This window comes from Condylura cristata, unplaced genomic scaffold, assembly GCF_000260355.1.
Source record: "Condylura cristata isolate star-nosed mole 26May11 unplaced genomic scaffold, ConCri1.0 scaffold00008, whole genome shotgun sequence".
In the NCBI taxonomy this organism is placed as follows: domain Eukaryota; kingdom Metazoa; phylum Chordata; class Mammalia; order Eulipotyphla; family Talpidae; genus Condylura; species Condylura cristata.
This window is the reverse complement of record NW_004567109.1, coordinates 36,826,572-36,851,490: the sequence shown is the minus strand read 5'-3', so window position 1 is coordinate 36,851,490 and position 24,919 is coordinate 36,826,572. Positions and strand designations below refer to the sequence as shown.

Here is a 24,919-nt window from a genome sequence, read left to right as displayed (position 1 = left end):
TAATCAAGGGTTCCATTTAGCATGGCTCGGAGGTATACATAATTCTAAGACTGGTGGAAAATCTAAGTAAAAACTTGTGCACAATGGGTTATTATATGTGGAGTCAGAGAAGGGGTTAGAAGAGGAAGGAGAAAGAATTAATTTAGATCACGGAGTAATATTTTAGAGGAAGTAATGGTAGCAAAATGTGCAAGACTGTTTTTGAAGCCATTTAAACCCACGTGGTTTTGATACAGACTCATCTATAATGATTCTGTAAAGAACAAAAGAGTAATGTTTTAATCCTGTGATTTATTTTTCTTGTGTCTACAAAGTCAGTCTATTCCAGACCAGGAAACTGGGCCCAGAATGTTTTGTGTGATCAGCCGAAGGTCAAGCAGCGTGAACAACTACCTGCTATTCAGGCGCCCAGTCAACACACCTTCATTTCACCAGAAAGCCTGGCAAATAACTGTCTAGAGCAGCCTCTCTTTTACTCCAGTTTCATCCACAGTGATCCACAAACTCCTCTCCCCTCCAACACATCTTTTGCTCTTCCATCTATCTATATCTTTAGACTATTTAAAACTTTCCTTGAGTGATTTTTTTTAAAGATTACTTTCCCTTTGAACAGGAAAAGTTATGTACATTTCACTCACTATTTTAAGTGAGATTTACTTTCCAGAATGCTTTTTTTCTTGTTAGCAAAACAAGACCATGTTTGGTTTCTAGCATTTGAATAACATTAACTCTATGATTTTGAAAACTGTGAAAGAATAGCCTACTTTTGTCTGGGTCATGAGGTTTGCTCAATGTGAGTCGCTATATGAATTATAAATTTTTCCAAAAATTGGAATTAATTTGTGCTTGGCTGAAGGTCAATAGCACAGCTACGAATCAGCTCATGGCTGCAGATGGGGGAGTGGAGGCCAGCACCAGCTTCTGATTCTAGCTCTGATTTAGCCATGAGGTCCTGGGAGGCCACCAAGTCTCTCTAACTTTTGGTTTCCTCTTTTTTTTGAATAAGTATGGCTACAAGGATCCATTGAGATAGTTAAATAAAAATGTACTGTGTAAACTACAGCCAATCTATGAATATCAGTCATTATTTTCTTGTTAGATGAAGTTACATCAGCACACTAGAAAACTACTTTATGTCCCCCATGCTTAGGAGCAAAGATTCTGAATTCAAATTCTTACTGAGTCATTTACTGGCTTAATGACCTTGGGAAGTACCTTATCCTCTTTGTTCTTTTGTTTCCCCACCTGTACAGTGGGGTTATACACAGCATTACTTCATGGGGCTGGTATAATAAATAAATGACTTAAAACATACAAAGTCCTTAGTGTCTAAGTACCACAAGGTGATGAGCAATACATACACACTATTCTATTAAGAGTCTAGATGTTATGCTTTCCTCCCTGGTTTTAACCTTTTATTCATTTACGCATTTATCCATTCACTCAACCAATATTTACTGGTACTTAGCCTTTCCTAATTAATGTTCCCCATGGTCATTTTTTTATTGATTACTTATATTCTCCAACTGTTTTAGATATGACCTCATAAGCCACCTTACAACATTGAATAAAGAAGGGACATACAACAAATAAATAAATAAAGTAACAAACCAGTTGTATCAACTGTTTATTACCACAGTTTCCTTTCTTTCCATAAAAACTCAATGCAATATTTTAAGCCTATGAGCTTTCTATTTATTTAGATTTGGGATAAATTAACGTTGACTATATTTATGTGTGCATGGACATCCAGTGGGATAGGATGGAGAATGTTCTTCTGAAAGTTCTGTTGAAATACAGATCTTACTTCAAACTGCTCTTGCAATCCAAACTGAGCACATTTCTGAAGGAAATGATTCTCTGGAGTGATATCTTAACCACAATGAAAGCAGCATCCATTTGCTAATTTATTAATATTCAATCATTCATTTTTAAATGAAGCTATAAAATGGGGCAGTGGGTATCCTACTATGTGGCAGGCACAAGGTCAGACAGAGGTTACGATGAATGGTAAATAGGCATTTATCTGTAAAATTTTATTATGTAGCAGGGCAGACAGTCAAGCAAACAGGCTATCAGAACACAGTGTGATAAGAGCTGGGATGGAAAAAGTGCAAATGCTAGGGGAGGTGAGGAATGGGCACATAATCCAGAAAAACTTCACCTACTCCTTTACAAAATACTTATTTAGCACATATTAGGCCTACACTAACAGAAGGGGTTGCAGGCACACTGAAGCACCTGGGGAAGGCCAAGGGAATGCAGAGACCTACCGGTCCAGAGCACCACTGGTGGGCATGCTGCGTGCAAAGCCACGGACTCCAGTTTGCTGGAAGTATGGAATGCTGAAGATGTTGGCAGCAATGACAGCCACGGAGTCTGAAGGGTTCACAAAGAATCCATGCTTGCCCAGAATCATGTTTCGATCCTTCCGGAGAAAGGAGATTCAAAGGAAGATCTTTTAATCAAACTGCCGAAGAAACCAAAGTACCTTACATGGGAAGTTTTATAAAATTTAAATCTGACACATGTATTCACTATGGATAAACACTTTATTTTATTTCTAATGAATCTGTACAGTACCACTGGGCCAAAGATATCTCTATGCCAGAGAGCGAAACTGTTTTCAATTAAAGTGCAAAGGCAAACTCCTTCTAAGTCAAATTTTCTACTCTGTTCTCCCTCCAGAGGCCACTGGCTTTAACCTCCCACATCTATTCCAAGCTCTGGAACCAATCACCCTCTTCCAATGGAAGGAAGAGATCATGATGAGAGGAAATGTGGCTGTTTACAAAATTCAGTAGGTCTGTAGGCATCTTTCAAGGAGCAAAGCAGATTTTTTTCAAGGGAAGACTTCTAAATCATGATTCCTCCATTTGGTGTAGAACCCAACAGAATATGCTGTCCCCTTCACTGCTTGCCTGGTGACTGGTCAACAGCAAATACTCAAGTGACCTAAGTATTGAGGGGGGAATCTCCCAGCATGCCCTGCACCAGAAAGATGCATTGACAAATACTGTCTGCTGGGGGCCCCTTTAACTTCCCAACAAATTGTCATAAGTAAAATTATTTTTCAGGAAATACTAGATGGCAACTATGTTACTGAACAACAGCAACAACAGAAAATGTTTTCTACTAAATAAACAAGTTACTGTATGCTATCTCTGAAGTACCAAGGATACAGACCTAAGACACATCTCCTCCTGTTATATATAGTTACTAGTATAATGAATCAGCCTGTTCAATTAAAAAGATTAAATGTAAAGAGTTCATTAGAGTTTCACCAATTAGCTGACTAGGTTTACCAAAGACTGGATAAATAGCCAGCGGCTGGTTGAGAGAATAAATCTACTTTAGGATGAGTATATAAAACCCAATCAGTTTAGAAACACTAGTCATTACTTTATAACCAGAACTTAAATATTTTGCCACTAATAGCAAACATGGCTGTCTGAAATTAAATACATGGGTTGGATTTGAAGGACTGATTTCTAGTCAAGAGCATACTTCAGTAACTGAGCCCTGATGCCAAGTGGGATGAGGGATCCTTTACTGGCACTAAGTAGGCCCACAGAGTTTGGAAGAAGTAGACCACATTTTCCCCATTTGTAGAATAAGTCCTAGCCTGCTCCTACAATGTAAAAAATAAAACCAACCTGTTAATTAAAATTATTAACTTCAAGATGCCTATACCTACCCCATCTCCATCAAAGGCGGCCCCGAAGTCATGCTCTCCTGTCTTCATGGTCTCCACTAGATCAGCTGCATAGGTGAGGTTGGGGTCAGGATGGTGGCCTCCAAAGTCCTCCAGAGGAACACAGTTAACTGCTGAGTTTGCAGGGGCACCAAGTTCTTCACAGAGGATCTTCTTTACATACGGCCCCACAACTATGTAAAGCAGGAAACAGAGAATCAGGAAATAAAGCTAAAGCATGTGAGAAATCAGGGATGAGGTGGAGGGTTCCTAGGGAGAATGGCATGAACAAGAATGGGTGAGCTGTGCTCAGGGGCTAATGGAGAGAGAAGTCTGACCTCAGTAGAAGGTTTTTCAGAAAAGGAATGATGAGAGACTAAGTTGGAAGGGGCAGGGCCAGTTCCTGAAGAGCAGAGAGGGAAGGGAAAGGAACTCACCATTGGGAAGGTCTTACTACACTAACCTGTGTCAGATGCTTCTCAGTCATGTTCTCAGTCCTTCAGGAAAAGCCTACAAGGTGGTAGTGCTTTAAGAGACTGGGTTCTGGGGTCACAGCGTCAAGGTTCAAATCTCAGTTCTGCCAATCACTGGCTATAGGATTTGAGGAAGCTACTTAATCTTTCTGTGCCTCTGTCTATCTCAGCTGCAACAGGAGGATAATAATAGTAGCTACTCTAACATGGTTGAGGTGAGGAGTAAATGAATTGATACAAAGCACAGAGAATAACTTAATATCTAATGTGAAGCCTTGCCCATATAATGGTTTGTATTATGATTATCACCTCCAAATTGTAGATAAGAAAACGGAGGTTTTAAAATGAAATCTCGTGCCCAAACTTACACAGGTCCTGATGTCAGAATCCTGATCTTTCTACTATATCTGACAAACTGATTTAAAAGAATATAAACAAAAGACAGTAAAAAGACAACAGGCCCTTCCTGGTGGTGCAGCGGGTTAAAGCACTGCACTAAGAAGCTAAAGCCACTTAAGCATGAGTTCAATCCCCGCCTGCCCCGGAGGTGACCACATGGGCGAGGCAGACCTCTCCAGGCCCGCCCGCTGCTCCCCTCAGCAGTGTACTTCGTAGATCTGCCTGTTCTGCTCCCCTTTTTGTCTCGGGTGAAGCCTCTCACCACCCCTGCACCTCTGGCCTATACCCTAGTTCTGTATGAACAAATAAATAAATCTTTAAAAAAAAAAAAAAAAAAAGACAACAACAAATAACAGGAAAAACCAGTGACAGGTTTTTTTGGGTAACATTTAGTATAACTATCAAGAACATTCATCTAAAAGGCCTGGAGAAAGAAATCCACTTGATAACCAGCTTCTCCCATCAGATACCTCATCACAAGTTCCATTCTTGAGCTAGCCCAGACTTCTCATCTATTTTTAAGCCTTCATGCATTTGCTATAGCCACGGCCTCAACTGGAAATCACCACTGTTAATCTTTCTTTCATTAAAGCTGAGATAATCACCACTTCTTCCAGAAACCTTGCTTGATAACCCTAGTCAAATGTGCCTTTTTCCACACCGCAGAAAGAATACTTGAAGTCCTATGTAACACTCATTTGGATGAACCCGCACTGGTTAGTTTTGCATCCACCTCATCTTCCCCCAGCATTGTAAGCTCCTTGAATGGAATCACCTGCCTACTCCTCAGGTATACAGGTAACAGCAACTCAACATGCACCTATTGAACAGTTTTTGAAATGACAGAATAACATGCCTGAATGAGGAAGTAAATCCACCCTGTGGATTCCAGAGGGTAAATGCAGACCTAGAGAGATACTTCAGGGGTTGGAGATCTAAGCCCACCAGATAGTTTCTAACCATGGTTTTGCCCTATAACAGGAAGCTGTGAATTCACATCAATGTCAGGATTCAAGTTCAGGTAGAAACTGACAGGAAGGCAGCAGATCCCCAAACCATGGAAATACTTGCCACTCAAAGACGCTAAAATTCTAAGTTTTTCCCAAACAAATAAAAAACCTACATGCTTGTGCACTCCCATAATCCTATACTTGAGAAAACCATCTCTACTAACCTGACCACACAAGTCACAGAGGAAAAATGGGGGAGAGACACTTCCTGCCTTCCTGAATTTAATCCTCATCTTGCTCTTGTCCTCTTCCAAGAAAAGGCACATGTGAGACAGGCAAGTGGGGGGTGTAGGAGCTTGTTTACCATAGCTAGTAAAAGACAGACCCCCTTGGAAAAAGATGGGGGTGTTTAGGAAGAATGCAAGGTATCTTCTGAGGGGGAGGACCAAACAGTTGCATGTACTGAAAAGCTGATGCTTAATAAGGAAACACTGACCTTCATACTACCTTGCCAGGAGGAATGTCTCTCTGCTATTTTTGATGCATACAAATTAGATTTTTATCTGTATAAGTATTGCTCTGGAATGGCTGCAAAACCACTGTTTAAAAACTAACAGAGTTTTGCAAAAATGTTTGCTGAAGCATTCAGATACACACAGTAGAATGCAGCTTCGTATCTTTGAGAAGGAAATGGAAGGAATGGCTCCATACCTCCATGCATGGCATCTATACGGATCTTTAGTCGGTTTGGACCAGAAAGCAGTTCTTTCAGTGCACTGAAATCAAAGATGTTTCTCAGCATTGTAGCATAAGCTTCCACTGAATCCACGATTTCCACTGTGAGAACAAGGAACATTAAAAAATAAGTTCAGAAGAAATACTGTTCTCTGAAACAATTATATTACTGTAAGCTTGTAAAAGTGATTTTTATTTATTTATTTATGCATACAGAACTGGGGTACAGAGGTGTAGGGACAGTGAGAGAGACAGAGTGGGGAGCAGAACAGACAGATCAACAAAGTACACTGCTAAGAGGAGCAGTGGACGGGTCAGGAGAGGTCTGCTGCGCCATGTGAGTCAACTCCAGTGTGATGGATTGAACACACACTGAAGCAGACACGGCCAGCTTTGCAATGCTGCACTCCAATCCCCTGTGCCATCAGGAAGGGCCATAACAGCGATTTTTAAAGGACAAATTTTGAGCAGTCCAATATGCAGGACTGTTACATGATACCTCACAATCAATACTGACAATTTTCCAAAGAGATCATTGCTGTTAGTCCTGTTTGATAGATGCAGAAGCTCAAGGTTGGGGTGATTAAGTAACTTTCCTGCACAACCAGAATGAGACGCACAGGCTTGCCTGATGGAAAACTCAACCAGGTTGCCAAATTGACTCCCTTTCCATCTCCATGAGAAGTATATTCTGGTGTCAAAGGTAATAGAAACATAACAACTATTTTTCTTTCCTTTCCTTTTCCCAGGCCCACTGCCATCAAGAATTAATAGTAAAGTGCAGAAAAAACATTTTTAATGAATCACTTTTCATGAGCACTTAAATATATAAGAGCAATATGTAAGAACTCAGTATTGCAGTTCTTATTGTTGTCTTTTCATCAAGAACTTTAGAAACTCTCTACTGACTTGAGGGACATTTCTGAACCCCAAGACTGTCTTCAAAATGTACCAATGTGCTTTCTCTTGATTTAGGAGGTACAGTTCTCAATGGGTTAAGCTCTAACAAAAACATGCCCTCCACAAACTGCAGTCCAGAGAATAGAATACATGTTAAGGCAAAGTAAAAATGCAAATTGCGTGGCTAGCCACCTCATCTTCATTTCATTAATATGAGTAACTTTATAAATATCTATTCCATCAATCACCGTAATATTCTGGCATCCAACAACAAAATATTAACCATAACTGCCTATGCAGGGAGTTTTCATTTAGCCACCAAAATGGTCTCATTTGATTGTATTGATTATTAGGGAAAGAAAAACATCGAAGGGCAGGCGTCAGAATCACTCACAACTTAGACCCTGAGTCCTGGCCTACCTTTTACTAACTGTGTGACTTTAAGCCTATTGTTTTACCTCTCTCTGTCTTTGTTTCCTCATCTGAAAAAGTAAATTCCAGCATGTTGCCCTCATAGAGCTATCCTAAGAATAAAATGAGATCATACATATAAAGAATGAAGGAAAGGGGCTTTCCCTGGTGGTGCAGCAGATTAAAGCGCAGCACTGCAAGCTAACTTTAGTGTGAGTTCGATCCCCGGCCTGGGAGGTGATCCATATGGCACTTGTCTCGCCTGTTGCTCCTTTCAGTAGTGTACTTTGTTGGTCTGCCTGTTCTACTCCCCACTCTGTCCTTGGTGAATCCTCTCACCATGCCTGTACCCCAGTTCTGTATGCATAAATAAATAAATCTTTAAAAAAAAATGAATGAGGGAAGGTATATGATAAAATTTCAGTAAAAGTTACTGGTCTTCTAGCCAAAGCTGTTCATTTTACAGGCATGGAAACTGAGGCCTAGGAATGTGCACTGACTCACCCAAGGGCACAAGAATGATCACTGGCAAGGCCCAGAGAGCCCAGGTCTCTGAGCTCCCAAACCCAATTCCAGACCTGATGATTCAAGCACACAATCACACTCTTTCCAGAGCAAAGCCCCAACGTATTAAACCTTGAAAGTCACATCTCCATTGGAATTACAAGTGGGCAGGTGGAGAGGAACATGCCTGTGAAGGGTTTGAACTTATTTTCTAGGTCAAACTGCTGCTTTCCCAGAACTCCAAGGTCTACTTTCAGGTCAGGACAAATTGCATATTCTTCAATTGTCTTGCTAATTTGGAAAATCTTATCAGTGATAGCTTCTGGAGCAGGACCTGGAAATCAGACAGCAAACAGAGTTTTATTTTGTGTGACTCACATGGAAATAAAAATAACATAAATAAAACTCAACCATTCCTCTTCACATTTGCCATTCCATCATTCAGGTAGCAAAGTATCAGGATTTTCTAAAAAAAAAAAAAATTAGCTTGCTCATTATCATTCACATATTATTTCTCATAACCAGGTACAGAACAATGAGAAGCATTTCATTTCCACCAAAAGGAAACAAAGAATCCCTTTGCAAAAGGCTTTGCAATTGGCTTTTATCCTACTGGTGTGTTCTCAAAGCAACAGTAAACTCACCTCCATTGGAAATGTTGAATTTGATTCCAAAATCTCCATTGGGCCCTCCTGGGTTGTGACTGGCTGTCAAAATGATCCCACCAATGGCTTTGATCTTCCTAATAATGCAGGACACTGCAGGGGTGGAAAGGATTCCATTCTGTCCAATAACCAAGCGACCAATCTGGAAGAAAAAAACAGACACATTCTATAACATGAATTAACCCAGAGTACCACACAGAAAAAACAGATAAACAAAGAAATATTCTATTGGAACAGGAATCACATTCTTTAATGAACAGCTACAGTTTGGGGTTGTTACTATTTTGAAAAATGTGATTATTGCTGATTAACATTATTTTTGAAGTATAATCATCACTGTTGAACAAAACCATTCCCTCAGATCATTTTGGAGCCTAGCAGTTTTTGAACAGTGTACAGTCTGGAGGTGCTATAAGATGTTGGCATGAGAACGCAGAGGATTTAAAACAGAGCATTTCCAGACTAAGTTCATAATAAGGATATACTGAAAAGTTGTGAGAAAACCCATATTTTTATCCAATTCAATCATATTTTTAAATATTTAAAAATATTCTTATTTATTTATGCATACAGAACTGGGATACAGGACAGAGGTGCATGGGCAGTGAGAGCATTCACCAGAGACAGAGCTAGGAGCAGAATAGGCAGGTCAACAAAGTACATTGCTGAGGGGAGCAGCAGGCAGGTCAGGAGAGGTCTGCCACGCCATGTGGGTCACCTCTGGGGCCAGGGATCAAACTCTCACTGAGGCAGCTGCGACCAGGTTGCAGTGCTGCGTCCTAACCCGTTGCACCATCAGGGAAGGCAACCATATTTTTAATCCATATTGGGAGAAGGGATATGAGCATTGGTCATTAAATGAATTCTACCCACAGAGAAGACTTGTAAATTAAGATGTTTAGAAAAAGTTAAAATGAAAAAAAAAAGCAAATTTTGTGTAAAGAAATATTATAAAATGTATCTCATAAATGTATATTTATGGTCAGGCCTGAATTTAGGTAGAATAGATAGCTGAGTTACCTCCTGGGCTGAGGCAGGGAATGCTGGGAGTTATTACTGAGTCAACCAGTCAGAACCACCTACCTGAAAGGGCTGCAGGTACTTTGACTGTGTTTTTAACGCACCTTCCTATATCTCTCACAGATGTTATCAGCTCAGTTCCTAAATCTTCCTTTGCAAAAATGACAGTAATTTATACCTTTTTCAACATGACCCAAATTGGAAAAGAAAGATGAAGTGTTGTCGGTTCCTCTGACATTCTTGGAGAAGATGTAACTGCTACATAAACAGATCTATAAACAGATTTCTAAAGTGAAGAGTTTGTGCTCTCTTTCCATTTTTGGAGAGAAGAAAGGCACAGGAATGTTTTTAAAATATCCAGTTGTTATTTCTTTTTGCCCCCACTCAAGATAAGCATTGTTGAAGAAATGACTTGATAGCAAGAGGTGTTTCTAATATTCAAAATGCCAGTGATATATACACAACCTCTGGGAAAGCTTTTCTGGGTTTTGACACCCTTCCACAGATCACCGAAAACTTGACTGCCTTATAATTCAAATCCTCAACTGCCAACTACCTAGAAACAGCTGTTTCATTCCAGCCACCTCTTGGCTTTCATATGTCTGGCTCTGAGCAACTTTTGTTATATTCATATATTCGTTACATTCTGTTTCCCTCAGGAAGTGGGAACAATCAGGTCAACTGTTCTAACTAGGCTCCTTTATAGATTAAAGGAATCATCAGACAATGTGAAATTAATATGAGTGATTATCATTGAGGTGCAGAGTGTTTTCTAAACTGAAGGAAATCTCAATGATTCTCACATTTGCTCCTCCCAATGCACAGATGAAGAAGCTAAGATTCAGAGTTGTCCTGTGCCTGCCCATTTATTCATTTAATCTTTCATCCCTCCATCCATTATCAGTAATAACAAGCATTTGAGGACAGGTGCTGTGACAGACATTAGCACAGATGACATCACAAGGTCATGTGACAAATGAATGACCATAACTGGGAAGAGCATGAAACCTAATGACTCCATTTAGTGCAAACAGTGCCACCTCATTCTTCCAACAGTTTTTGGGTTGGCTTTGATAAAAATAAAAGCCAATGGTAGGGCAGTTACATAGCTTCAGTAAGAGGCAAGTGGAGTAATCTAGAAATTGTATTTGAACATCAAGCAAGTTTTATATGTATTTTGTATGTATTCAGTGCATGTATTTAGTATGTACGATTAATGAATACTAAGCTACGCCACATAAGTCCCGCCTTAATTCTACCTTTCCTCTGGTGAGCTCTGTAATCAGCAAACTTCCAAGACCGAAAAGAGTCTACCAGGGGTAAAAGCCAGAAAGAAAAGTGAAAGATAGAAGCAAAGGAAGACCCTAGGACCTTCTTTCTCTTGAGCCCACCAAGAGGTAAAACTGCCCAAAATATTTCCTTTCCGAGCAGGCTCTTTCCTGTGAATCTCCTTCTGCAACACTAATCCTCAGTCTGTGTCGGAGATCAGCTCCAACTATTGAGGTGTCTGGAGGCAGGACAGGCAGGACCCTAAGGTGGGAAGGCGTCGGCGAGTAGTCTGAAATTGGGAGATATTACTTAAGCATTCTCCTTGCCTTCAAAATGCTTGGATCATTGCACAAGCTCCATAATCTTCCCTGCCTCTCCTGCCTGTACTTCCCTGGCTCTCTCCTGGTTGAATCCATTTTATTGACTCAGCCACACCTAGCTCATCTTTCTTAACCACAAATCAATACCATTGTTATAACACCAGTAGAGCCCAGTGTTTTCTTGTATGTTCTTGTGTTCCTCCTCTATTCAAAAGCCTTCTCTCTACTGTATCACCTACTATATAATCCTACTGAATACATCTAGGTAGAGAACTGAAAGCAGGAACTCAAACAGGTATCTTACACACCATGTTCAAAGCAGCATTATTTATAACCAAAAGGTGGAAACAACTCAAATATCATTCACCTGATGACCAGATAGACAAAATATGGTATGTGCACACATGGGCTGTTACTCAGCCTTACGAAGGAATAACATTCTGTTACAACATGGATGAACCTCAAAAACATACTAAGTAAAGTCAGTCAATAATATATGCAGAGAAATAATGTTCCATTTGTTCTGTTATATAATTTCACTTATATGAGCAATCGCATAGGCAAATTCATACAGAGAAAGCAGAACAGAGGTTACTAAGGGCTGGAAGGACGGGAGAGGGGATCTAATGTTTCGTGACTGAACTTCAGATGGGGTGATGAGACATTTCCGGAAATGAACAGTGGTGATGGGTGCTGAACATTGTGAATGCAATTAATGCCACTAAACTGTACACTCAAAAACAAATAAAATGGTAAATTTTTATGTTATGTATACTTTTGCTAGAAAAAATTAAAAGAAAAACAATAAAGAAAAGCCTTTTCCTGACCACCAATTATCTACCAACTTAGAGATAATTTCCTCAGCCTGACATTGGGGTTCCTCATCAAATAGCCTTTCCTGCTCTTCCTCCTCCCTCTCCTCTTCCTTCCTCACAACTCACATTCACTCCCAAACTGCACAAATCACTGTTCCTGCAACATTTTAAAATCAAATATGGCAGAAAACAACTTGAATTTTCCTTTTTATTGAAAATAGAGCCTGGCATTCTCTTACCTTTCACAAAAACACAAGTTCCATTTTCTTTGTCTTACTAATAATACCTATAATTTATATTCTCATTTCTAACTGCACCTCCAAGTTTAAAGGAGCATTATATATAACATATATAAATGGAGTCTCTCCAATGTTTTTGTTTGGACATTAAAATATCCTGCAAATGCAAGCAGCTCTATGCATATAAAAACAATGACAATTTCTAAAAAAGACAGAGTATAGTCTATTACCTATAGCTGTACCTGCTAAAAGTGCAGTAAAGAAAAAGAAATGCAGTGATTTCCTTTTAGCTCACTGGCTGTAAAGTCCTCCAAGAATCATTCATGGGTGGAGTAATTATTGACAGAGCTGAACAAGTAACACTGGCTTCTAACAAGACCTGTGACAATGCATTATCTTCCCTTAGATTTCCTCCCTAGAGCTCTGCCCACAATCAAAGGGACATTAAAATAATCAGAATGTAATATATGTAAAAAAAAAAAAAAAGAGGAAATCAAACATATAGGATTTTATAGGTATTATCAGATTAAAGTGCTTTGTCGCTCCACTAAATGTTTAAGTAACTCAATTGAGTAGTATGACTGCTTTAAATGCAACACTATTTTTAATAAGGAATGTCCTTGAAAAGACTTGAAAATATTACTTGGGCTGCCAAGCTCTAACAAATAGGCATTACCATACTTAGTCAATTATTATCACTTAAATGTATTATTTAGCAAACCTTTGGATCGTAAATCTGAGAAATTCTATCGGATCTGCCTGAATTACACATTCCTACCACCTCTCGCACATCCTTCAGCTCCACACAAAAGTGAAATGAAGCCAAATATATCACAGCAAAGGGGACAGTGTACCAGATCCATTCAACAATCTGGATATATGCAGAGAAATAATGTTCCATTTGTTCTCTCTCAAAAGATTAAAAGCTTCTTAACATCATTCCCTTTGCAGCTTACCTCAAAGGTGAAATTTACAGCATGTCACATTTTATTTTAAAAATGTGTATGCTTCATAATAATTTCATAGCTGAGTGCTTTATCAGCAATTTTTACATGAGAGGCATTCAGATTCTGAAATGGTATAAAGGAGATTTCGTATTTTAAGCAATAGAGTCTACAAACATTTTTAAATTTAATTTGGTGGTGTGTGTGTTTAGTTTTTAATTTGGCATTTGCAATCATACCCCGCTAGTGTATTATTACAATAGGCTGAAGATGAATCCCAACACATTTAAGGACAATGCTAAATTTTATGTTCTCGGAACTACAGTCACTTCCAGCAAGAAAATGAATAACTGAAAGACTAGGTACTGCAAATTTTTGTGAAGTATAATCTAAAAAATTCAAAATATATTTTTGGTCCCAGACAAGAATTTGCATAGCGAAGTGGCAATGTCCCGATGTCTACCTTCTGGTAAATCAATGGGATTTTGTAAACTGTTAGATTATCAAGGTCAGTGCTTTCTAGCGCCAGATTCCTTCTGATTTGGTGAAATCAGTCAATACAATGTTTTATGATGCAGAGTTTTAGCGAGGCTTCTTCTATTATAGTCTTAACAGGAATTATCTCTTCCCTGCTGTACAAATTCACTGCACAAAGGGATCCTTTGTGTCCAAAATCATTATAAGCAGGCCCCTGTAACAGGTCCTCTTGGAAGGCTCACACCTACCATTTCCAATCCCCTCCAAGCCTTTCTGTGTAACTCCCAGGATCCATAAGCAACAGCATTCCCTGGCTTTTCTTTTCCTGTTTGACAAATGACTGAACTTCAATAAGGAAGCCATTGAAAGCAAATAAACTCCTTCTCCCTCCACTACTCATTAGAGCCTTCTTACATAGAATAGGGTGCCCCTCAAGCCAATTAGAACGTCGATAAAAAAATGTTAAGGCTGGGGTACACTTCAAATGTCTATAAAGCAACAGGTGTTTGTTCAAGCAACAGGGATACAGCACAAAACATAAGAAGTTGAACTTACGTTCCTACAGCCCAGCGTAGTTTCAGGAGTATTTGCACAACAAACAATCCCTTAAGTCATAAGGAAACTTAACTGGATGTTAGTAGAATTGAGGCATCTAGGATTCTATCTTATACACATCTCTGCATTTTGTATATTTCTGCAAAATGAAGAGGTTATGTGGAGAGCCAGAAACATAGCAATACTTATCGTATACCAACCCCATTGGCAGCTGCCATCTGCACTATTGTTTCTATTGCCGATTTATTAAAATACCGCCCATCTCCACCAACCACCAGTGAGGATCCCTGGCGATCTTTTAGGTCTATAGAAAAGAATAGACTCTGGATGAAATTCTCCAGATAGCATGGTTTTTCCTCGAAACAGTAGGTTTTCTTCTGTAGTCCACTGGGTCCTGGTTTCTGGTCATAGTAGGGGGCTGTAGCAAAAGTCAACAGAGGGAGGGGTCCTTCTTCCATTTGTCTATATTTCCCAGAAATCCATTCATCAAAATCAATCATCTTTCATTTCTATCACTTGGTGCAGCGAGGGTGTCCAGAAAGTAGTCAAGAGTTCCCAAAATAGTCTGTCTAACCCGAAGCTGCAACGGTGCTGTCTGAGTAACTAAAACAGGGGTGGTGCCTGGATGATCCGCGATGAGAAGCGGGGTTAATTCCTGTTGTCCTCGCCTCTGGTGAAAAAGTGGAGGCCACATACCCACCCACACCCACCCGCAAGAGAGATCTTCAAAGTTGTTTTGATGAGGGCACTTCTACCCACATAACCAAGCCAAACAGCCTTCAATTATTTTTGCCTTGTTTCCCTGTTAGGGTGGAGATGGCTCTAGAGGGTGCTGTGTGCAGCAGACTTCAGTTACAGACGCCGGATGGCTGCCAGACACCACTCGGAACCAGGCAGAGAGGGAGTGGTGACCCAGAAGCAGGTTCATGAACAAGACACCCTGCTGTGGCTCCTGCGGCTCCTGACAACCCTTAAACCGGAGCCTCTCTGGGCATTCACCACTGAGGCAACCGGTACCTAAGCTGTTACATGCCATCTAGCAAGTTAAAGGTCAGTCTTAAAATGGAAGTGAAGGATCGCAGTTACCTCTGGTTTTCCTACACAAGTGATGTTTTCCTTCCCATATGCAATCAGAGTTAGAAGATAAAACAAAAATATCTTGGGCCTCGCTGGTGGCATGGGGGTAAGTCTCAGTGCTGTCACGCATTCACCACTGGCGCCTGAGTTTCATCCCAGCCAGGGAGCTGACCCACGTGGCCCAATATATATATATTAAAGAGCACATTTCTTTCCTGACCACCTAACACTTAACGAAATAGTATTCACAGTTACCCAGAAATAAGCCCTGAAAGAGCAATGGCTTGGTCACTCCCTTGGACCTACAGCAAAGTGGAAATGACTACAAAATCCCTAAAAAATGTAAGCAGAACAGGAAGGGAAGAAGTATGCATTTTTGGATGTGTGAGGCTTGATCAAATGATTGGAAAAATAAGACGGCATAAAATTACATTTTATGTTTTAATTTTCTCCATTTTAAATAGAGTTACTTTTAAGAAAAATACTTGTAGTGAAGCAGTTTAAGTTCTTTGCATTTGAAGCACCTAAAATATTTTTAAACTTTCAAAGTAAATTTAATATCCCAGTCTATTTTATCCCTTAGATGTTATTAATAATTTTTCCATGGATATTTGCATTTAACATGGATATGCATATGTGGATATATGCATTTAACAAGCAGAAGCTGCCTGTTACTACGTCACCCTCTTGTTAAGGTTTTGATGAATTTATTAGGATGGATTAAAAGTAAATCAGTATTTGCTGCACTACACATTCGGGGAGTTTGGCTGAGGAACTGACTGAGGAGTCAAGGGAAAACTGAATAATCCCTGGAGAAGCAAAATCTGAGTATTTTTCTACTAGCTTGTCAAGCAAGGTCCAAAAACAAACACACTGGGGACAGCAGTCTGCCCTTCATGAGGAAAGAATGCCCAGGTATGTTCAGGACCAGAGATAATGGGTCCATGAGCAGAAAGCAGGCCACTGGCAAGGAAGCCTGGACTCCTTCAAATGAAAATTGTGGGGGGGGACAAGCAGGAAGGGACTATGTGCAGGGGAAAAACTCAAGAAATACCGTTAAAATAATCACAGGGCACATCAAAAGACAATTAGCTTTTATAGTTTATATTTGCCTCTTACTTAGTTCTTAGAATGAAATTCCTTATGAATTAACTTACAAAGTGAGTTTACTTTAATGGAAGTTGATATACCAATTGTTTTTCAACTTAGTACAAATGAATTTTTTAGTTCATATTTTTAAGTTCTGCATCATCTTTGGTTTCAGATAAACTTGTAAATTAGTTCAGCATGTATGTGTTGACGTATTTAACAATGGGCCCAGATTTATGAACTATCAATCCAATAATCTTTTCACTGGGAATGAGAACTAACCACACATCATTGGTAATTTTCTTAATATGACCTTGAAACCCCAGAGTAGACTCAGGAGCAATTGGTCACAATGATGGCCCAACATCCCCAACCAAACTCTTTAGACCACACATTCCAGCAGGTTCTCTGCCAGTGGCTGCCATGTTCTCAGGGACTCTCTTTCTGAAGTTGAGGTTAGAGAGTAACATTTTATTGTTTTCTTCCCATACATTTATTTATTTTATTTACACTTTATGGTTGATGCAAATCAACTCCCCAAAATGAGAAATGATGAACAATCAAAGCATTATTTTGCAAATTCAAGAGAGCTATTCAGCAGGTCTTGCTTGAAAGGATTGTACAGTTTGCATTGTTTCTTGATGACTAAACACCTCACAACTTAGCAGTGTGTGTACATGTGAATTAAGATTTGTTTCCAAAAACATTTTTCCACACTTTTTAAAATATTTATTTATTTATGCATACAAGAACTGGGGTACAGGTCAGAGGTGGTAGTAGAGAGTGAGAGGATTCACCAGAGACAGAGTGGGGAGCAGAACAGGTGGATACACACATGGGTGAAACACACCCAAGAGGGGAGGAGTGGGCAAGACAGGAGAGGTCTGCTGCTCCACGTGGGTCAGCTCCCTATCTGAGGATTGAACCCACACTGCAGTGGCTGCAGGTAGCTTCACAGTGCTGCGCTTTAACCTGTTGTGCCAGTAAGGAGGGCGCTAACAAAAGATTTTCAACTCAAATAAGCCAAAGACTTAAATAGATTTGCTAGAAAAAATGAAAGATAGCTTTAAAGAAAAACAATGGAAAAAAAATCACATTCATGGATTGGAATATTAAATATCATACAGATGTCATTTCTTGTCTAGTTGTCCTCTAGTAAAATCTTCATGGCTAAAGTAATGGACACCAGTATTGGAGCATCAAGAGGTGATAAACGACCTGCCTGTGGAACTGGGTCACCAGGTGTACCCCGTGACCCCTTTAGGGTAAGAATGTCTGTATGGCAAATACACATTTTGATGTCCTTCATCTGAACTACAGACTAGAGGAGATTCCCATCACCCACAATTCTTGCACCTGTCAAGGAACACCATCAATTTAAATGCATACCAAATCTAAGGTTCCAGGGGAATTACTCCCAAATGGAAATAACAATTTCAGTAATTATGTCTGGCTGGCATATTTGTCAACATGCAAAGCTAAGCCAAAAGAATAATCCTTGCCCGACAAAAGCTTCTATTCTAAAAATGGACCTGAATCCCTATTTTATGGACACTATAAAACTCAACCCCATATAAAAATATTACCAGAAGCAGCAATGTTAGATGGACTGTGAAGTGAGGTAAAAAAGAAGAGGCATTAAAAACATTAAGCTTCCTGAGACACTCAGACTAAGTGGGGCAGCTATTAAGAAACTCATTTGTTTTAGCTCTCCAGCAAAGGTTGAACTTCATCTTCAGAAACGTTACTGTCGAGCATAGCGAACCCAATTTGGCCTAATGAATTCGCCTGCATTGCCAGTACTCCTTCACAATGACACAAATTACATTTAAACCATATGGGGGATTTAAGGATTACTCCCTTCAGACAAGGAACGTTCATACTGGTCTTGGGTCCAATCAATTTCATAACGGCAGACTCATGAAACCCTTTGCTTCCAGCTCCACGAAGACTCCAGCTTCCCTTCTCATCAGCAATGATATCTTCCTAGTCAAGCAAAGCAGAAACTGTAGGTTTGCCAATCCTTTAAGCCATTCTTTCCTTCCATCAGTAAATATTTTGGGGGTAGTTAACCGCTATGACTTAGGGCATGCAGGAGGGCCAAACCCAGGCCTGAATAGTTTCACCTCATCACAAATGCATAGGAATGGGAATAGGGGGCATTGGAAGTGACAACACTCTCTAGGTGCTAGCTCTAGAAAGAAAGTAACTTAGCTGGGCTAAAAGCAGAAGGAATCTTTAGACCTTCAGCCCAAAGTTCTCACTGCAGGTGCTTGCCCCCCAGGTACTTGTGTTTCCCAGTGTGGGAAACACAAACTGAGAAATAGTAATTCATTTTTCCAATCAACAGTAAATAATGACATGGTAAACATGAGTGTTAGGCAAGGCACTGCAGGATAACACAGGTCCACAGTTGAGAAGCCAGACAACCAGGGCTCAAGCTTTGACTGTAAATATATAGAAGGTAGAATTTTGAGCAAGTTACATAAGTGAACTGAGGCTACAAAATGGGAATAACGCTCAACATTGTTCTGAGAATTCAATCAGGTAACATATGTTAAAACACTTAGCTCTGTGGTTGGCCTATAGTATATCATCAGTAACATGAGCTCCCTCACCCTTCTGATCTTCAATTTTTTCATCTCTAAAGTGAGATTATAATACCTTCTTCACTTTTTGTGAAGTTGACCTCCAGGATGTCTATGAAAGACTTTGAAATGGTGTAAATATATGAACATGTTTTCATATTCGGAATGGAGGTAAAGATAGAAATAAAGGTGAATAAACCACTGTTCTTGGGAAGTTCATATGTTGGAGCTGCATCACAGTGTGATGGCCTCAGTGCTAACCTAGGGATGTATGGCAGAGCCATGGCTCTCAAGAGGTTGCAAAGATGGTGTGAAACTAGAAATATTGGGGAAAGATGATAGTCGCATGACCAGATTAAAGTGTATTTATGGATATGGAGAGATATGGAAATTTTTTAACAGGAGGAATATAAATTAATGTGTTTCTGGAAAGCTGACTGTAGACTTGCCAACTCTTTAAACCATTCTTTCTCTGGTTGCCAGTAGTGCAACACACAGTTCAGAGAAGGAGAAACTGGGAAAAGATTAACCAAGACTTGCAAAAAGGGCTCCTTCCTCAACTGAGATACTTCTGAGAATCCTGGTCAGTGTGACCTTATCAAGAGCTGCAACTCTATGGTCCTCTTACCTATGATTTTAACTTTGAGTCTTTGGATCATTTTGAGCCCCAACTGGGTTATTTCCTCCAACATGAAGACATCATCTGCACAACCTCTCTTTTCTCTGATCCTTTCTCCACATAGTGCTTTATACTCATTCCCTCTCATCTCTGAGAATTGCCCCTATTCTACCCAACAAATGAACTCCTGGGGCCATTTTTCCACTACAGGACCTTGATAACAGGCTATGATCACTGGGGGTGGACACCTGACCAACAGGCTATGATCACTGGGGGTGGACACCTGACCAAAGCTGTTGGACTGATCTTATTTTCTCTCTCGACAGACTCCAAAGTATGCAAATAAGATCCAGTTAGGCCAAAAGACCCAGTGTGAGGCAGGGACAGTTGAGTCTTGAGAACATCTACAGAATTCTGACTGACAGATGATGCTCTGGCATTCTCAACTTGGGTGGTTTCACATGTGGGTTTCCGGGTACCATGCACCTTGGCCAGCTCACAATGTGAACCTCAATTCAATTATAAAGGTAACTCTGAATGACTTGGGGTGAGAGAATGCTTCATTACATGGGGACTCATAAACAGAGAAGGATTTTGACTAAGAATACACAGGATGAAGTAAATCATACCATACAGACAATAAATCAAACTTATAGTATTAATTTTTTTTGCAATAAGTTGGGAGAAGAATCTAAATATATTTGGCATTTTAACTTTCTTAGGTTTGGAATACAATTGTATCTAGCAGTTAATCGGGTGACCCCAACTGGTAACCAGTAGTTCTGTAAGTTGTTTTAACTTATGATTTTGTGTTTACAGGGGTTAGATAATTAATCAAAATTGTAACTACTGGAAAACTTTGAATGCACCATATTTTCAAGAAAACTTTGAATGCACCATATTTAGATGTTTAAGTCATCAGTAGTAGACAGTTTGCTGCAGTAATTAAATGAAAGGACAGAGGACAGACTGATAGTGTTGAAACCCCAGTTCTGCCAAGCATGAGCTGTGTGACCCTGGACTAGTTGTCTAACTTCTCTGTGCTCCCATATTCTCATCTGCAAAAATGGAAAGAATAATAGCCCCACTTATTCAGTCTACTTATTCAGTCCTGTCTATGACAGAAAGTCATAGAGTCAGAGCTGGTATAGCACATCCTACACAACTGCCTGCTGTCATCATTATTAGGGTATATAAGGACAACCAGAGTACTTTCAAGATTTTGCTTATTACAAAAATATTAAAAAAGAAGATGAGAGCCCTGCCCAGTGGTGCAAAGGGTTAGGATGCAGCACTGCAGGCTAGCTGCAGCCGCTTTGGTGTGTGTTCGATCCCCCATCCCAGAGCCCATCCACATGGCGCGGCAGACTTCTCCTGACCGCCAGCTGCTCCCCTTGTTGGGTCCCAGCCGGGATGAGCCTCCCCAACCACCCCCGGAGCTTAAGCACAAGATCATAATAGTAAGAAGACATCTTGCCATTTGTGTGAGTGGCTTAACTGATTAATATCCACCCTGATCTGCAGTAGCACATTTGAGGGAGATTTCCTCCTGCCCCCAGGCCAACATCCTGGGATTAAGGGTATAAAAGGGAGGCTGGAAAGGGTAAGAAAGAGAGAATGTTTTGCTGCAACCATCTACATGTGCTGACTCTTCAACCTCGACGTCCCCCCGCGCAGACTTGTATCCCTGCCGTGCAGGCGCGGCACCCCTCAGCAATGTATTCTGTCGATATGCCTGTTCTGCTCCCCACTCTGTCTCTGGTAAATCCTCTCACTGCGTCTGTACCCCAGTTCTATATGCATAAATAAATTTTTTGAAAAAGATGAACATATTTGACTTATAAATTTGAAACGTTCATATGAATTGTGAATAAATGTGTTTGTAACTATGATCGCACACACATACATACAAACACCAAATTACATTGCCAAGCGAGTCAACAGAGAAAGGAAAATGGAGCAGATGTGATGAGGTAAACAGAGGCAATTCAGAGCGTGGTAGCCTGGGAGCTCCAGTCTCAGGCTCCTGTGACACCCACTTTACCCTTCCTTTCTGGAGACACCCCTCTAGCTTTATCATACAGTTCTCCTGGCAGCTCACTGGCACAGTTCTGGCAGCTCACTGTCACCTGACTGGGATTCTGTTACTTGGGAAACGCCTACATACAGCTCTTCACTAGCTATCAAGGCTCAAAGCTGCTAGTTCCCACTGCTGTAAGCCAGGCTCCTTCTACTTTCCACTCAGACTAGAAGAAGAATAGGCAACCCCTTCATTTTTCCTTTGAACAACCTCCCATTTTTTTAGTTGGGAGATTTGGGGCAAAGAACTTAACCTCTCTAAGTCCCCATTTCCTCATCTTTAAAATGGGGATTGAACATGGTGCTTACTGCTTAGATCTATTGTGTGAGATACCGCGAGTTCATAAATGCAAAGTCTCGTGCTCGCTGGCGCTGGTGCATTTGTGTAAGTCCTTTATTTAACCTTTATTACTGCCTGGATCTGAAAATATGCAGCTGTGCTTCATACTTATTTGTGAGCATATGTATTTTCATAGCTTTTTAAAATATCCTGTAAAGAAAAGGAGAAATTATACTAAATTATAAAGAAAGTACAAGGTCAAAAAAATAACAAGAGGCAGATGACAGCAAGCTATATAGAATCTCAGGTTTGAGAAGACTCCTGAAGCATATTTTGAAGACAAAATAAAATAAAACAGCTACCCCAAAACCTGTCCATCCTTAGTATACATCAGCCTGTGACCCATTTGCTCATCCATCATATTCCAAAAGTTAATTGACTTCCTGCATTCATTTCATCAGGCACTGTATACCACAAGAAGACAGACTCAATTTGGCAAGGAAACTTTTAGTCTAAAAGAAAATACAGATTAAATATAGATTAAGTCAATAACATTTTCCCTTAACAAAATTTTTTTTTTAAGATTTATTTATTTATTCATACAGATCTGGGGTACAGGTCAAAATGCGGAGGGTGAGATGATTCACCAGAGACAGAGCAGGGAGCAGACAGGCAGACAGACGCTGAGGCACACTGCTGGGGGTAGCAGCGGGTGGGTCAGGATAGGTCTGCCGCACCATGTGGTCACCTCCGGGGCAGGCGGGGATCGAACTCATGCAGAAGTGGCTTTAGCTTCTCAGTGCAGTGCTTTAACCCGCTGCACCACCAGGAAGGGCCCTGCCTTAACAAAAATTTTAAGGGCAGTGTGGCACTGGCTTTGGAGTCACAGGAAAGAGAGAAGTTATACAAAATACCCCCCATCTCCACAAATAACATTTGTAAATTAAAAAAAAAAAACTCCCTAATTTAAACACATACAGGGCTCAAGAACTTCATTCACACAAAATGCCCATGTGCAGAGGACTCTTATTTTATTAGAAATTATCATATTCAACACTTTGATCTATAAAAACAGCAATTTATATGGCTCATATAAAACTTTTATATGTATCTTTTATCTTATTTCCTTTTTGGAGCATTCATTACTAATTTCGAATATTCTTATCCCATTTGATACTAACAGAATAACTTTCATATTCTGGCTATTACCAGAAAGTATGTATTAAAACCGTTTAGTAAAAAGCTCTATTTTCAATTCATTCCTGGTTATATGGTTCCCTCTTGTGGTAAGAAACGGAAAAACAAGCGATCTTTTCTGTAGTCCCGCAAGGGGGCGCGCTAACCAATGCAAGTGCATTGCGCAAAATTTGGACTTGTTCACCTGGAGCGAGGGGATCCGGCACCATGGAGTTTTGTGGAAGGCAGTGTGGTTGGCCCTATATCAAATAATTACAAGGTGGCAGGATTTCTAGGTTTTTAGGAAAAGTAGAGGAATATTGGGGTTTTCTCTGCCTCATAATTAAGGATTTTTCCATTCACAAGGCTTGTCAAATGAGTTTATCTAGCTAGAAGCGAATCAAGGACTGACAAAGAGGAGACATCTTTTCCTATAGGGAAAATGGGAAATGGGAATAGCAAAAATTCTCTTTAAAGGTTCTGAAAGTACATGTAAAATGCCTATTCCACTTTCCGGCTATGTGTAGTGATCCCTCCTTATTTACGAGGCATACATTCGAAGACCCCCAGTGTGTACCTGAAACTTTGGACATTACTGAACCCTATAAATACTCTGTTTTCTCCTATACATATATACACATAAGAGAAAGTTTAATTTGTAAATAAAGCAGAGTAACTATAAATAAAACAGAATAAGAAGAAAATAGATAATAACTAATGATGTATAACAATCTCATATAATTAAAGCTATGTGAATGTGGTCACTCTCAAAAAAATATTATTGTACCTACCTAATATTTTGGACCATGGTTTGTGAGTAATTGAGGTCACAGAAAGCAAAACCACAGAAAAGGGTTGCCTCTCATTAAGTGTTAAACTACCAAAAATAAAAGAGATTGATAAGGGCTGATCTCAGCCTCCTGATATATCCCTGATCTCTAAAGCAGGTGAACCCAGGCAGGAGACAGTCAGCAGTTCAGTCCATGGGACTGATTAAACATCTAAGACTGAGCAGGAATAGGTGGGAAAACTAAGGATGAACACAGTCCCTGCTCCAGCCAGAGGGTTTCGGGGTCAGACAGGGCTGGGTATAATCCATATAGTCTTTCCAGCCTCACCTTTCTCATTTGTAAAATAGGGACAAAATACCTACTTTCCAGAATTTCATAGTAGGTCACCATGTGCTGGGCAGTGTTTCAAGTGCTTTAAAAGCATTAGCTCATTTAATCTTCACAGAATCCTGTAAGATCAACTCTAGAATTCTCAGACCCTAACTGAGGGATTAAGAGACTGAGGGATACATAGATTGTCATCTTCACAAGATCAGTAGCTGGGAAATTGTAGAGATGGAGCCTGAACCCAGGATGTCTAGGGCCAGAGTCAATACCCATAGCCATAGCTTCTTACTGTAATATGTGGCCATGTGATCAACAGATACTTAGTAAATAACTATTAAAACAGACATATGGTGGGCCCTCCCTGGTGGCGCAGCGGGTGAAAGCACTGCACTAAGAAGCTTAAGCCACTTCCTCATGAGTTCGATCCCCGCTTGCCCCGGAGGAGATCCACATGGCATGGCAGACCTCTCCTGACCCGCCCGCTGCTCCCCTCAGCAGTGTACTTCGTGGATCTGCCTGTTCT

The 24,919-nt window shown here is 40.2% G+C and overlaps 1 protein-coding gene across 2 annotated transcripts in view; it reads right to left on the bottom strand.

Moving 5' to 3' along the window:
* Positions 1-24,919, bottom strand: part of PGM1 (phosphoglucomutase 1) — a 59,104-nt gene that overhangs the window by 18,977 nt on the left and 15,208 nt on the right. The window contains exons 1-6 of one of the 2 annotated variants that reach the window (XM_004679073.2): positions 14,571-15,108; positions 8,711-8,873; positions 8,254-8,400; positions 6,228-6,353; positions 3,698-3,888; positions 2,274-2,428 (exon numbers count right to left, since the gene is read on the bottom strand). In XM_004679073.2, the coding sequence (XP_004679130.1) occupies positions 2,274-2,428; positions 3,698-3,888; positions 6,228-6,353; positions 8,254-8,400; positions 8,711-8,873; positions 14,571-14,870 (1,082 nt within the window). In that variant the 5' untranslated portion in view covers positions 14,871-15,108. Of the gene's footprint in view, positions 1-2,273; positions 2,429-3,697; positions 3,889-6,227; positions 6,354-8,253; positions 8,401-8,710; positions 8,874-14,570; positions 15,109-24,919 lie in introns of those variants that run through there. The other variant, XM_004679074.2, reaches the window with a different exon arrangement.